Source organism: Periophthalmus magnuspinnatus, chromosome 23 (assembly GCF_009829125.3).
Source record: "Periophthalmus magnuspinnatus isolate fPerMag1 chromosome 23, fPerMag1.2.pri, whole genome shotgun sequence".
Taxonomy (NCBI): Eukaryota; Metazoa; Chordata; class Actinopteri; order Gobiiformes; family Gobiidae; genus Periophthalmus; species Periophthalmus magnuspinnatus.
This window is the reverse complement of record NC_047148.1, coordinates 2511051-2527271: the sequence shown is the minus strand read 5'-3', so window position 1 is coordinate 2527271 and position 16221 is coordinate 2511051. Positions and strand designations below refer to the sequence as shown.

General features: G+C 41.1%; 2 protein-coding genes across 4 annotated transcripts in view; one reads left to right on the top strand and one right to left on the bottom strand.

Annotated features, from left to right (window-relative positions):
• Window positions 1-439: 439 nt before the first annotated feature.
• LOC117392334 (transmembrane protein 60-like) lies at window positions 440-3934 on the bottom strand. Its single transcript, XM_033990397.2, has 3 exons — window positions 3797-3934; window positions 2932-3064; window positions 440-2155 (listed from the first exon to the last, which is right to left on the bottom strand). Exons 2-3 carry the CDS (start codon window positions 3013-3015, stop codon window positions 1838-1840), a joined length of 402 nt encoding a protein of 133 aa, XP_033846288.1. The 5' UTR covers window positions 3016-3064; window positions 3797-3934; the 3' UTR covers window positions 440-1837.
• Window positions 3935-4749: 815 nt separating this feature from the next.
• LOC117392115 (protein PHTF2-like) overlaps window positions 4750-16221 on the top strand; it is a 76902-nt gene continuing 65430 nt past the window's right edge. For all 3 annotated transcript variants that reach the window (XM_033990100.2, XM_055231919.1, XM_055231916.1), the window contains exon 1: window positions 4750-4868. The gene's annotated coding sequence lies outside the window, so the exon portion shown is untranslated. The remainder of the gene's footprint in view (window positions 4869-16221) is intronic.

Sequence of the window (16221 nt, the reverse complement as noted above, 5' to 3'; positions counted from 1 at the left end):
TAGAGGTAACCAACCAACCGGTTTGATAATTTGGGTGCATCCTGTGAAACTCACTTTAGTCACAGCAGTGTGGCTATATTTCAACAGGAAGAGCATGAAGTATAAAATCTCACAAATGAACTGGTTAAAAACAAATCTATGGTGGTGACTGAGTGCATAATAGTTTTTATTTTAACATGACATACATTTTAACAAGTCACTAAACACTTCTTCTCAACATAGTGCAACAATTATGCTTCATAATCTAATGGAATGGCACATAAATAAATTGTAGTTTCTCTACATAAATTGTAATTTTTATACACTGGCAAATTAAAACTATAAGCATTTAAGACTTTTACCTCTATTCAGATTAAGTACTGGAAATCTCAACAAGAACAACACAATTTCAGACCAAAAATTATAAATCTACAAATATTTTACAATTTTTCAATCAAATGTGTGCTATTGCAATTCAATTTGGCCCCTATACTTACAAAGAGTAGATAACAATAGTCATTTAAGCAGCACTGGTTAAACAGCATTGATCCATGCTTTGTGATTTTGTGGAAAAAAGCAGCAGAAGAATGTCATGTAGTTGAATTTCCAGTGTAGATTTGTCAGTAGTGTAAGATTCTTGACAGGCTGTTTGGTCCCATTCAAAAATTTACGATTTGTTTGTAATTGATGATGTCCAGTTGCTTAGCAGGCAAAATAAATCGCACATGTTTAAAATAAAGTAGTAACTAATATAATTTTTTTTTTTTTTTTTAAATAGGAATTTTACCTACAAAACAGGAACGGCCCACCTACTTTTGAGTGGAAGTAACAAAAGTACAGCAAAACGATACTCAATTAAGAGTACCGTTTCTAATACAATGCATTTATAGGCCACCTTTCATAACACCCAAAACACTTTACAATTCATTGTACATTCACGGCACTCTCTGGTGATAAGTTACTAATGTAGCCACCACTACTCTGGGGTAGACAGACAGGAGAAATCCCCTCTTTTTATGGGTTAAGAACCCTAAACTGTATTTGTAAAAGAGTGCTGTTACTCCATCCATCCATTTTCTTCCACTTATCCGGTTGCGGGGGCAGCAGTCTAAACAGGGACTCCCAGACTTCCCTCACCTTGGACACATCCTCCAGCTCCTCCGGTTGGACCCCAAGGTGTTCCCAGACCAGCCAAGTGACATAGTCCCTCCAGCATGTCCTGGGTCTTCCCCGGGGCCTCCTCCCGGTGGGACATGCCCAAGAACACCTCCCTAGGGAGGCGTCCAGGAGGCATCCTGAGTGCTGTTACTACCAGAAGTAATAGCAAAAGAAAAATATAAAAACTATCAGCTGTAGAAAACATAGGAGTTCTGGTCAGTTCTGGTTAGATTACTGCTGGACACAGCCTTATCTGTTTATCTTGGATCAGACCTGGACGACTGAGGGATTACAGAGATACCAGAAGTAATAAGTGCAAAAACTCCTCAAAAAAGTTATTCACCTATTTTTGCTTTTGAGCTGCTGTCCTTTTTTAAACTCTAAAGGTGGAGATGTTATTCCTTTGCCTGCCCTGATCCACAATATGTCATTAACCTGATCTATCTCCATGGTAACACGCAGGCCATGCCACCAGGCCAGGTTGCAGTGTAGATCTGTGGAATTTTTTTTAGTAAAAAAAACACCTGCCAAGATGGATAATTTTAATGTCATGTTGTGGAACACAGGGAACAACATCTACATGAAGACAATCTGGTGAGGGACCCTGCACCAGAAAACTTACATAGTGCACCTTTAAATTGTACCAACGTTTTTATTCTCACAAATATTTCAGATATTTGGACCCCCATGAATGTATTTCCTACGCCTCTCTTCTCTCAGGAAATATGTTGAGCCCAAGTTCGACCAGTGCTCCCACTAACATCATCCACAGAGGGATACACACGAATGTTAACTTCACATCAGCCAGTCTCTCCAGTTTGGCACAGAGGGTGAGGCAGAAGCCCAGTTTGAGCAGCATGGCACTAAGGTACCAGGCACGCAGACGCAAATCTGGAGAGCCGTTTCGACCGTCATACCCGGGTTTGCAGCGACCCGCCATCTTTATCGCCAACATGAGGATGAGGATGCCATCAAAAACCCACACAGGGAGGAAGATGAGGAACCAATTCCACTGCACCTGAAAAAAGGAAAACAGTAATAGGGCTGAAACAAGTTAATCAATTAATCGCAACTAGCCGATTATTGAGAAAATCTTCAAATAATAGTTTATGGACTATTCACAGATTCTAAAACATGCCATGTGCATGACTTTGATTTTGGAAGCAATTTCCACTTTACCATAACACAGGAATTATTTACAATTTCTGATGAAAAATGTAAAACTACTACTATCAGGAAGTCCTCAATCAGGATCACTTTAGCTCCATCTGGTTCAAATTTTGTAAAAATCTCATAGTGACAGGCCTTTCAGTAGACTAATTGATTAACAAAATAATCATTACTTGCAGCCCTAGTTGGAAGTATAACTTCATACCAACTTCAAATTTGAAAAACTTACACATGGGGTTCAAAAATGACAGTGGAATGCTACTATGAAGAGATGGGACCTATCTGTTCTGAAGTTTTGAGCAGTAAATCAATAAACCCATTTCTATTATTAAGCCGTTTTAGATAAATATATATATTGTTTACAATATACAATACGCAAAATTATTACATTATTAACTAATGTTATAGTTAAATACTAAGTGCATTATGTTTAATTCTGTAAATTAAAAATTCTTAGTAGAAATGTCAGTTAATATATTTATTTAATTTTGATATAACCTAGTGCGGCATTATAATATGATGATGAGATTGTTATTATTAATATCATTTTAGACTGCAGTGCAAACATACACTTTTTAATATTTATTGAAAAGATTTGTTGTGATGTAAAAACTGTTAGTTTACCTTCCCATCCAGTTTGAGGACCAGCATTATGAGGAAAATCAGGGTGAAGACCCAAGTCAACAGGACCCTCTGAGCTAGAGACATTGTGAATACTGAAGAGGATCAACCAAACAGAACAGCATCAGCTGGAGATCTGGAAAGAATGGCAAGAATACATTTATTAATCTTATAATTTTTTCATAATAAATAAACATTTTTATTGTAAATGCTATAATAAATATTCATAGAAGTGCAGACACAATTTGCTTATATCTGTAGAATAAACTACAGGTAAGAACAAGATAAGTATATGCTTCTATTTATTATCTTATTTATTTTTTTTATGATAGAAGAAAAAGTATTTCATTATTAAGGCTACATTTATTCACAACCGTGCTGAGATACAATTAAGCATAATTATCTCTGCAAAATAAAAAATAAAAAAGATAATAACAAGGTAAGGAGCGAGATAGGCTAATAGAAGTTAGTTTCGTTTTTATTACATAGAAGAGATATTGCGTTATATGGGTCATTTTTAGTGATAGAAGTGAAGTGAAGAGTAAAAAAAATTATAAACTAGCACAACATGCGTAAATAAACCAAGGTAAGCAAACATACACATGAAAAGTGGGGTAAAATGCAGCTTACAATAAAATGGGATGAAGTGAGATCAAGAACGATTTAAAACGATTCGAGATCAAACAGTATTGATTTAAATAACTTATGCACATGTTCAAATTTCACAATTAAAATCGACCTTGCTAAAAATGTCACCAATGTGCTTCCCTTAACAGTGCAGGTTATTCAAATGACAGCTAGCATTAGCCTTAGCAGCCCCAAGGATTTCCGTCGGCTTACGTCTCTTTTAAAAGCACAGTTTACATACCTCATACCTTACTGTTCGAAAAGGTCTGCATTCTGCTCTGATTCAACATTAAACTGAATTGCAGTTTTTATTTGTTATTTTAAGCCACTATAATTAGTGATGCTCCGTTATTCTGCAGAGGAGACGGATTCTCAAGGTTGCCAGATCACACAAATTAAACAAGCAATAAAGTACAAAAATATGTTTGGTTTTTTTACGTTCAGAATAACGTAACATATTTAAGAAAGAAAAACGAAACAAAAGGGTATATAAAAACAGTACCAACCCATCTTTCTTTTAGAACCAAACCAGTTTTGTTCTATTTTGCTTGGCATGCGTTATTATTTCATCAAAACATTTACCATTTATTGTAAAAAATATTTTCAATCTTAACAGTTTGTTAATCAATGCCATATTCTGTAAAATATTGCCTATTACCAAAAAGGCAGCTTTTATCATTTAACAAAAAAACAACCATTTTAAAAAGAAATAAAATAAAATCGCGATAAATCAACCTGGCAACCAAAGATTTCAGCTCCGTTATTTGTCCCGCCTCTCGTCGACGCTGATTGGCTTGTTTTAGTGTTTCATGGAGTGAGGCTACCGTAAAATCATAATAAAGGTACACAATAATTCTCACAATATGTAATGCGTGCGATTCTCCACTAGATGTAGATGCATACTGTATTTTCCATTAGATTTTTAATACCGATCCGATCACCAGTCACACGCGCGCGCGCGCGCACGCACACACACACGCACACCCCCACACGCACACACACATACATATAATACTGTTATTTTTTTACCGTTGCCTAAATGCACATAACATATGTTGCTGTGTCTTACTGACAATGTAAAAATCAAAAAGATTATACTATTAAAATTTTTGTTGCAAATGTTAAGATTTTGGATGTACAATTACACTATATATTACGGCACACGATCTGAAGTTGTATTTTTACATAAACAAGCCGACCGTGAACATCTTCTCTTGACAAGGGACAAAAAATTGCATGCCTTTGAATATTTTAATACACCGAGATCAAGAAATTATCTTCTTTATCAAGCAGTAGACCCCGGACCGTTGGAGGTAAGATAATAGCGGATAATTGCTTTGTCGTTTATGCAGAAAATGCTGTTAGTGTCTTGGACAGCTGTGCATCTCTTTTGTACCACCGGTAGCTCCCCTAAAAAACTAGCTTATTGTAGTAGAAGATTGTGGATTTCATGACACCGATTTGAGCATGTTTTGCAAAGAGAAAACCTAAAGCATAATTTACGATTTGAAAACCAGGACACGAAGTTAATCTGCGAACTACAACGACCCAAAGGCAAGCTAGTTACAAGATTAGCAACAGACTACAACCAATGCTCTCAAGGTTTCTTACATAAAACATTGTTGTTGCACTATATAAACTAGCATTACAATACAATTAGTATTAAAAAGTCAAATTATATTTCTAGATTTGCTTGTCACAAACCGAACCCTAAATATTTATGATGCCATCTGGCTTTGGTTTCATTTGTTAAGATTCTATTGCATATTGCCGGCATGAATTGCTTCATGACTCTATTATACTTTAGTATGCAGTATATATTACTGTTTTATTAATGTAACGAACAATACCATTTATCTAATATAGTCTGCATTCATACCATATGACATAAGATAGGTTTACTTGACATGTGAGAAACAATGCTGTATATACTGTATGAAAATACAGAAATAATTGTGGGATAGGGATATATCAGGCCGGTATTTAGACTGTTTAGTGTATTAGCTATCAGCCTTCATTTTCCTGCGTAGGCCGATATTTAGTTTGAGACAGTCACCTGATTAAACAGAGTTGGCTTATTATTATTTCTTATTACGATGTTATTATATAGCAGTGCAATGCGTCAGTAATTGAGTTTGTAATCATTAATATGTTTGGGGAAAAATAATAAAAATCAGCCCTGCACATCAGCCAACTGCTCCCCATGTCGGTCGGTTTGCATGGATTATACAGATAAAAATCACATTTTGTTGATCAGTGTAAAATATTTTTTGATGTAACCTAGGGAGAGTGGTGATTTATTTTTATCTGGCTGTCTGTCCTGCTCTCAGTCTGTAGGTCATGTCCTATTATGCTGCATGGTTTGGCAGAGGCCTGCTTTGCCTGTTCCACTGTCTGACTATTAGTACTCACCCAGATATAACAATGGGTTGTTTAAAAAAATCTATATGTTGGAGTAGTGACTAATTCATTTAAATTCAAGTGCCTTAATTAGATTTCAGAAGGTGATTATGTGCTGTGCTTTTAAGATGAATCAGAGCGCTCTTTTGGAGAGCATTTCAATCAATATATAAATACAAAATGAAAATAAACTTGCCTTGTCCTTGCCTCTGTATAGTAGATTTTTAAGAATATGATATTTAATGGTTGGACTATCTTAAAGATTCAATATGTGACTATTCTGGTGTCAGGTCTGTCACCCAGGGCTGTCATGATAATTACTATATCAACTTATTGTTCAATAAAGTTGGAGTTCAGTATTTATCGTGTGTATAGTTTATTTGTAAAAGTGGAGTGATTTAGGGAGGTTTAGAATAAAATTGAGCTGTTGAGGGTTGCAAAAGTAACTTCTGTTGCTAATTATTGGTTCATTCTGCTGTATATTTGTTGCAGCTCATGTCTTTTAATGGTTATGTTTATTAAAATATTTGTTTACTAGCATAAACTTGCTTTCTTGTTTTTCAGTGGCATAAAATAGTTTCAGTATTGCTGTTTATCGCAGTACATGTCATCACCCTTCAAAACGTGTTATCGTGACAGGTCTGCAATCCCCTGCACCTGCCAAGAAGATTGTATTGCTTACTTTGCTTAGAATGTTTCACAGTATAGTATTAATCTTTTCTATCTCCATGGAGACAAGCAGATGACTTCGCCAAGTTTCAGGTAAGATCAGTGCAGAAGCAAGCCAGCAGCATACAATAACAAATTTTCTTTGAAATAAATAATATGTGATTAATGCAAATCAATAAATGACAGAGAGTTTGGTTCAGTGCCATACTGTGGAACATTCTAGGCATGGCAACATCTAAATGGTGGAAAACCTATTCAACCTTATTTTATGATAACACTATAATGAACCCTTCCTTAGACTGACCTAGCCAAAGTTTTGAACCCAAATTCATGTAATAGCTTTTGCAGGTGTTGTAAATGGTATGAATGTCTGGCATCAGAACAAAGTGCATTGGCTGGATTATCAACGTAATGAACACATAAGATGTGAACATTCATTCAGTTACTGTTATTTTTATTGCTGAAAAATACTGTGAGAAACACACATTCTTACTTCGAGCGGGATCGCCTCTCCACATATCTGACCTGTAACTGGGCCTAGTGGTGTCACCTGCTTATTTCCATGGAGATGGATACATTTAATGTTAAAACTGTGGAACATTACAGAGAAAGCAATAACATTTCTTTTAACTGTAAGAAAACTGGAATATGGTTAGTGGCGCTTTATGAATAAAAATCCTATACATGCTTTTTGAGAAGAATACAGTGACATAAATCTACTGTCAATCTTGGGATGTATTTCCCAACCTTACTTTTGTATATAACTTCCACTGCTTAGTATTGTTTATATGGTTGCTTTGTACTTGTAGTTTGGGATTGCATTGTCACACAGCATACAATTTCAGTTAGCCTACTGTGATGTCAATGGGGATTTTAAGCTGCTAAATAAACTTGGATGCATTTACCAACAGTTACCCAGCAGTTTATCATCTTGTTCCAAGGCCCTTCTTTTAGCTAATGCATTTGGATAATTTACATTACTGCTATGGGGGATTTTGTCAATAACAGTCTTTTAGTCTCTTCTTCTAGGCATTTGATCCAGAATTCAGTTGTTAAATACTTGAGCTCTACATCAGGCTATAGTGACAGCTGTATTTCACAGACTGGAACTGAAGCATCCACTATTCTATCTATTGTCCCTACAGTCCGCTGGTCTTGTCCTTTGTTCTCTGCTCCTCTTCTCTCCTCCCTTCCTCTCTCCGTTCTCTCTTCATTCTTTTCTTCTCTGTCCTTTCCTCCTTTATCTTCATCGCTCATTCATCTCTTGTCTCTCTCCTCCTCTCATCTCTCATCCCTCTCCCCTTTTTTCCTCTCTTCCTCTCCTCTCTCCCTCTTTTAGATGCTTTCAGAAGATGCTCAGTGACTATAGTGCAGTGTGTTACATCACCAGCTGCATTGGAGTTACATCACAATAATCTGACAATACTGTAGTGGTGGCGCCACTACTAGACCTTCACTTCAGTTCACTCGTGAGGGTATTTTTGTATGGGCAAATTGGTTTGTACCCAGTTTAGTCCTGATTGGTATGGTCCTGGTCTGGTTTTAGTCTCTAGTCTCTTTAATCCTGGTTAATTGTATCAGTAGGGAAATTTTGTACCAAAATCTTCGCTACCCGACGGAGTAGCACTGGGAGTACTGGTGGGCAAACAATCCATTCCAGTGAAAAACAATAAATTTCAACTTGAGGCTACGCTGTGTTTCCCTTCTGCAACCTTTCCTGTCCGAGCCCTCATAAATTCCGGAACCGAAGAGGACTTTATTGACCAGTAGGTGGCTGAGCAATCAGGAATTAAGTTGGAGCCCCTTGAACCCTCCCCTACTGCTTTAGCTCTCAATCTGCTCTGCCTCCTGCTAGGGGTGCCCACACCAGCTCTTTCTTCCATACCGAAGGACTACCATGAGACGTTTAAGAGACGTTTTCAGTAAGAGTCGGGCGCCCTCGCTTCCTCGCCACCGTCCTTACAACTGCACCTCCTTACAATTGACCTCTTGCCCGGCACACCCTTGCTTTCCAGCCGTCTCTATAACCTTTCCAAACCGGAGCGGGAAACTATGGAGCAGTATATACAAGATTCCCTGGCAGCTGGCATCATCCGGCCATCCTCCTCTCCGGTAGGCGCAGTTTTCTTTTTCATGGTTAAGAAGGATAAGACTTTACGTCCCTGCATAGACTACAGGGGCCTCAATAATGTCACTGTAAAAAATAAATATCCTTTACCTCTCATTGACTCTGCCTTCACGCCACGGTCTTCACCAAACTTGACCTGCGGAACGCGTACCACCTGGTGCGCATAAGGGAGGGGGAGTGGAAGACTGCATTCAAGACACCTCTGGGGCACTTTGAGTATCTCGTCATGCCCTTTGGACTTACCAATGCCCCAGCAGTATTCCAGGCACTTATAAATGACGTCCTTCGTGACTTTCTGAACCGGTTTGTCTTTGTTTATCTTGATGACATTTTAATCTTTTCCCAGTCCCAGCAGGAACACCAGAACCATGTACGCCAGGTCCTCCAACGTCTGCTCGAGAACAAGTTGTATGTCAAGGCCGAAAAATGTGAGTTCCACGCGAAGGAGGGCAGTTTTTTGGGATTTATCGTGGAGCATGGACAGGTGAGAGCTGACCCAGAAAAAATTAAGGCTGTGACAGATTGGCCGGTACCTAATAACCGCAAACAGCTCCAGAGGTTTATTGGTTTTGCCAATTTCTACAGACGGTTTATCCGGGACTTTAGCCGTGTGGTTGCTCCTCTCACTAAACTCACCTCTCTCTCCAGACAGTTCACCTGGACCCCTGAAGACCCAGTCCGCTTCGGCAAGTTGAAGGGCCTCTTCACCTCTGCTCCGATCCTCCATCAGCCCGATCCCTCTCGCCAGTTCATTGTCGAGGTAGACGCATCAAACACCGGAGTGGGGGCTGTCCTCTCCCAGAGGTTTGAACCCCATAATCATTTATTTCCCTGTGCTTTCTTCTCTCGTCGTTTGTCCCCAGCAGAAAGCAACTATAATATGTAGCACTGGCTGGAGGCCCGTTGGTCTTTATTCTTCAGCCGGTTCAACTTCTCCCTCACTTACCGCCCAGGGTCCCGTAATGTCAAGCCAGATGCCCTCTCTCGCCAGTTCGCTTAGGGGGAGTCCACCATTGACCTGGAACCCATCCTTCCACCTAACCGGGTCGTCACAGCAGTCCACTAGGCAATTGAAGACCTGGTCCGGGAGGCCCAACGTAGTGACCCCGATCCTGGTAATGGCCCACCTGGCATGCTCTTTGTCCCTGAAACCGCTTGCTCTAAGGTACTGGAGTGGGTCCATAGCTCTCGGTTCGCCTGTTATCCAGGAACCAATCGCACCCTGTCTCTCTTGAGGCGCCATTTCTGGTGGCCAACGGTCGACAGGGACACCAGGGCTTTTGTCTCTGCGTGCCAGGTGTGTGCCATGGGTAAGGCCTCCCCACTTGCCGCCGTCCGGTCTGCTGCACCCGCTCCTCGTCCCTAAGCCTCCTTGTTCCCATGTGGCGGTGGACTTTTGTTACCGGCCTTCCCGCTGTCCCAAAGTAACACGGTCATCCTCACCATTGTCGACCGCTTCTCCAAGGCCGTCCACTTCATCGCCCTGCCAAAACTTCCCACTGCCAAGGAAACCGCCGACCAGATCACGAACCACATGTTCCGGCTGCATGGCATCCCTCTGGACATTATGTCTGACCGGGGCACGCAGTTCACCTCCCAGGTGTGGCGTGCTTTCTGCGAGGGGTTGGGCGCGTCCATCAGTCTCACATCCGGATTCCATCCCCAGTCCAATGGCCAAACCGAGCGGGCTAACCAGGATTTGGAAACGGCATTGCAGTGTGTGGCATCCTCCAACCCTTCCTCCTGGAGTACATTCCTTCCTTGGATTGAGTACGCACACAACTCTTTGGTGAGCTCGGCCACGGGATGTCCCCTTTCCAAGCCTCCCTCGGGTACCAGCCCCCGGTTTTTTTTTCGGAAGAAAAAGACATGGCTGTACCGTCCATACTCCATCATCTCCAAGGCTGTCGCAGAGTCTGGGGAAAGACCAGGTCCGCACTACTCCGAGCGGGGGCTCGGACCAAGACGGTGGCTGACCGGCACACGCACTCCCCGCTCCCAGATATCAAACTGGGCAATCTGTTTTAGCTTTCGTCTAACACCGTCCCACTCAAAACAGACTCCCAGAAATTATCCCCTCGCTTCCTAGGACCATTTAAGATCTCCAGAATCCTCAACCCAGTCGCTCCCTCCGTCGCTCCGCATCCACCCTACCTTCCATGTACCAGTGACCATTTTTCATCTCATATCCTGCTGCCCTTCTAGAAATGACTGAGAGTTTTTTGCTGCAGTTATGAAACTGTAGCAGGTATTGGGCCGGTACAACCACTGCTAGCAGTTTAAAGTATTATTTGCAGGGGAGAGTTGGTAACTGAAATAAATAAAGTGAGACGAAGACATTAATTTCGTGTTATCGTGGCTTGCTACTACTGCCATTCACAGGAAGCAGAAGCCAGACCTCTCGCAAACCGTCTCACTGTGCGTGCTGCTATCAATGGTGGTTTTATTTTTGTGAAATGAACAATTGTAATTCTGACTTTCATCACTTAACACTCATTTAGAAAATTACATCAAATAAAAACTATGTGACTACACGTTTTGGGCATCACACGGTCCCTGACAAAAGAAAAGATGGCTCCCGACATAAAACAAAATATAACTTTTCCTCAGTCCACCTTTTAACAATATTTAACTTCAGTTTTCTTATAAAATGTCTTAGGTAAGTACGGCATTTACATAGATGGCATGTAGGTCATTAGCGGATATGTACTTTGAGTGTGCGTAATAGGTAAGTGTCGCAGACTAGATTGTGAATACCTGACGTGGTTTTCTGTCACGTGTGGACCCTCTAACCTCTGTGTGGTTCTACAGGGTGAGTAGATAGTTTCTACCCTTGGTCCGATGTCGGGTAGTCCTCAGGTCCCTCTTCTTCAGGCAGAATGACTAGAGTTGAGTTGTCCTCAGTTACCTCCACTCTTGGTGGTGTGCAAGTTTCAGCAGGTGGATCCTCTCCAGCAGGTGAGTAGGCAGGTGCAACTGGCGTGTTCTCTCTGGGAGTTGTAACAGGTAAGTTTCTGGTTTGTCCATTTGCAGGCTCTCTTATGTGCTCTTGTACTGTCTTGTTGGATGAAGGCTGCTCATTAGTATGGAGTCTGTGCACTGTCCTCTAGGTAGGTATCCTTAACCAGTAGCCTGAGCTGCTCTCTTCATCTGAGTCACTTTCAGAGTTATCACTTTGATTTGGCTGTGGTTGTTTCTCTACAATCCTCCTTCTCTTTGGTCTGTTTTCTTTTGTGTTTTTGTCACTTCTGGGTTGTGCAGGGTGGGTGCTGATCTCAACAGGTAAGTCATTTACTAACAGCAGGAGATTGCGATGCAGTGTCCGAGTTTTTCTGTTTTCTCCAATCTCAGGACTGACAACATACACTGGATTTTGGCCAAGCTATTCTTTTACTATGTAAACAGTCTTTTCCTAATAGGATCTCAGCTTGCCAGGTCCTCCACGTTCACTGAGAATTTGCAATAGGACTCTGTCTCTTGGCTGTAGCACAACACCTCTCATTTTCTTGTCATATGTCACTTTTGATCATTTTTGACTGTTCTCGCTGGCAATGTGGTAAGCCTCTGACATGCATGCGGCCCACTTTTCTGTATACCCCCTTGAATATCTCTTACAACCCCTCAGCTAATCCAAATAGCAAATCCATGGAGAGAAGGGAGTTTTGGCCGTACAGCAGGAAAAAAGGAGAGTACCCGGTGGCCTCCTGCCCTGTAGTTATAAGCATGTACACTGTGTGGAAGGTGGTCTTTCCACTGCAACATTTCAGTATCTTTCAAAGTCCTTAACATTTGCAGTATTGTTCTATTGAACCGCTCAGCTAGGTTACTTTGGTGTGGGTCATTCACGCACAACCCCATATCACCCACAGACAGATTTTGTAGTGTCTTAAACAGATTATTTTCAAAATCACGTCCCTGGTCGTGATATAATTTTTGGGGGTATCCAAACAGGGGAATGAAGTCTTGGAAAATGTGCTCAGCTGCTGAGTCCACTTTTGTTCTTTGTTGGATAGGCCAGAGCAAATCTTGTGAAGTGGTCGACTGTACTCATAGCCTCGGCTGTTGGCTTCTAAATGCAAATAGTCAATACAGACAAGCTCTAAAGGGGAACTAGTGGTTATGCTGCCGTAGGAGCTTGGATGTGTGTCACAGTTTTCTTGGACATAATGCAGGGACATTTCTGAGTGACATATGTCTCAGCTTCTTTTGCCGTAAAGGGCCAATAGACTCTTTCTCTAACAAGATGGAGTACTCGTTCGCTACCAACATGGCCCATTTCATTGTGTAACTGCTGCAGAGCCAAATTTCTATATTTTGCAGGGAGTAGTAGCTGTCTTCTCTCTCTCTCGTTTTTCTCTACAGAAGGTCGTTTTCAAGGTGAAGCTTAGTCCATTTATGTAACAGTTTGTGTGCAGCTCCACTTACAGTCTTACGTACCTCATCTGTCAGTTTTATCTGTGACTAAGCTTGATGATCTTGCTGATGGCGGAATCTTCTTGTAGAGCTTTGACCAGATCACTGTGGCTGATACATTGCAGGCTCGCATGAGGTGGCTGGTGCGCGTCTAAAGCCATGATGTTGAGAGCAGCGACCCAGACAATGTCTTTTTGCTAAGCTGCATGAGTCCTGTCCCAGGTAGCTCGAACCGCCTCATCTGAAAAATTCTCCATACACTCAGAAACGTACCTTTCAATGTCTAATGGTAGACATGATAGTGTGTCTGCATCAACGCAACCTTATGTCAAATCTAAAGTCAGAGAGTTCCCCAACCCACCTATCACCAACTGCATTAAGTTTTGCTTGTACTCATGACATATGTCAGCGGGTTGCTATCAGTATAAATAGTGAAATGGAGAGCATAATACAAATAGTCCCAGAATTTTTCACATACAGCCCATTTCAAGGCGAAAAACTCTTAACTTTCCATTATGTAAATGGTAGTTGCGTTCAGCCTGTCCTAGAGGCATAACCTATGACACGTAACTTGTCATTCTGACACTGATAAAGGGCAGCTCCTAACTCCTTATCTGAACCATCTGTGTGCAGTGTGAAAGGTAAGTTAAAGTCAGGATATGCTAGTACAGGAGGACTAGTGAGGAGGGTGACGAGCTGTTTCAAAGCTTCTTGATGTACAATTGTCCATACAACAGCCTCTTTGGAGGGTAACTGTGGGCGTTTGCTATGTTTGTTATAAGTAGAACTCCGGGCTGTGCCTGGCTTGGTCTGGAGCAGTTCATAGACAGATCTGGCTATTCTAGAAAAGTCTTGGATGTAAGAGCGGTAATACCCCAGAAACCCTGTTAGTTTCCTCACATCTCCCACTGTCTTTGGTGTCTTGGAAGTCAGTGTTTTTACAGCCTCCAGGTCACGTTGGTCTATTTTTACTCCTTCAGCGGACACAATCTTGCCCACGTACCTAACTTTAATTTTGAAAAGTTCACACTTCTCCAGTTTCAGCGTTACCCCATGTTGCTGTAGGGCACGAAGAACTTTTCTAAGACACTCGACATGTCCGTCAAAGGTTTTTGCATGGCACAGTATATCATCCAGATAAGGTAAGCAGCATTCATTTCTGAGAAGACCCAGCATTTCTTCCATGCTCCTTTGGAATGCTTCAGGGGCAGTAGTCAGTCCAAAGGGGATGCGGACCCATTCGTATAGGCCCCAGGGTGTGATGAAAGGAGTGAACTGGCGGGACCCCTCGGCAACAAAACCCTGGTGGTATGCCTTCCCCTGGTCAAGGATGCTGAACCAGGCACAACCACTTAGTGTGTCTGTCAGGTCTTGTATTTTGGTCTTCTTGTTGAGAAGTCGATAGTCAATACATAATCTTAAACTGCCATCTTTTTTCTGACACATACAACTGGAGCAGCATATGAGGACTTTGATTTTACTATCCACCCTTTTAACAACAGCTTTTGTATTTAGTCCTTGACCTCTTTGAAAAGTGGCTTTGGTATTGACAAGTAGGCTTTTTGAACAGGGATATCATCCGTGAGGTTGATTGACATTTGCAGGGTCAGTATATATCCAATGTCTGTACTGTCCTGCGCAAAAGCTGCTGATTCTTCACATAGCACTTTTGTTAACCTTTGCTTGTTACTCATGACTTAAATCAACAGGTGGTTGCTATGGTGATGGTTCAGTGGCAGGAGGGGACGTGGTGCTGCTGACTGTCACTGTGGGATCAGGATCTTCAGATGAGTCCAATTTCATTACTTTGTCAACACTTGGAAACTGCCCTTGGTAGTATCCTTCTTCATAGTGTCACTGAATGTTTAGTGTTGTTGCCCACCAGTGCTACTTCATAGGAGTTATTCATGTTCTGCACATCCGCAAGACCCTCACCAATGTCAAGTTCTGCAAGATGTGTGTTAGTTTCATCAGGTTCAAAGAGAAAAACAGTCTCTTGACAGGTTCATTTCAGAGGACACATTGCACTTGATCCAATCAAGTTGACCAGCTGATGATGCCACACTTGCCTGTGCACAATGTTTCATTCTGAACAGATAGTTTGTCCTTCTGAATAAAGTTCACAAGGAGCTCTGCTTTTTCAGATGGGATAGACATGGCATTACAGAGTAGGCTGGTGAGTGTTGGGATAAGCCTCTCAGGTTGGTTTTGGATCACTTCCTCTAGTACATTGAAACCTAATATGGGTCTCTCCAGAGCAAAACTACTAATGAGGAAAGCTACTGTGATTGACTGTCACTGCCCATAAGGTTGACTTTTAAGCTTTGAAACATTTAAGTTTTTTTCTTTTCTTTTTAGAGTCTATAGGATAACTGAATGGAAAACGTAGTTCAGGGGGTGGGCAGTACTGTGCCAAATTTCACATTCCTCAATGAAGGGAATAAGTTGTCGTAAGACTTTGAAATGTACAAAAATTTGGAAATTTTTCCATTAGGATAACATGGGCTGTTTCGCGCATCACCATGGCAACCCAGTGAAAAATATGACATGTGTCCCATTTACTTTTCTGATCAAGATGACATGAAGAGTCATTGTGCCAATTTTCACATTATTCCATGAAACTAATATTGTTCCCATGAATGGGAACAATTGGGAGGTTTCCCGTTAGGATAACATTGGCAGTTTGGCGCATCGCCATGGCAACACGGTGCAAAAAAATGCATGGGTCTGATTGACTTTATTGATTGGGATGACCCAGTGGAATTTTGTGTCAAATTTGATTGATACCAACATTGATACCAACATTTTGGAAAACAAAATTTTCAGCCTTCTATACAAATTTATTTGTTATTCTGTAGGGGGCGCCACATTAATTTCTTTCACAAACAGTAGAATTAGGCCAGAAGTTTTACAACTGATTTGAAATTGAATCAAATCGGACTTTGCGTGTGCAAATGGGAGCAAAACTGAAGATAAACTGGAAAAAGTTTTATACTTATTCTAGCTTTAGGTTAAGCCTCATCTCACAGAAACTTGCAATAACATTGTCGGTCTTG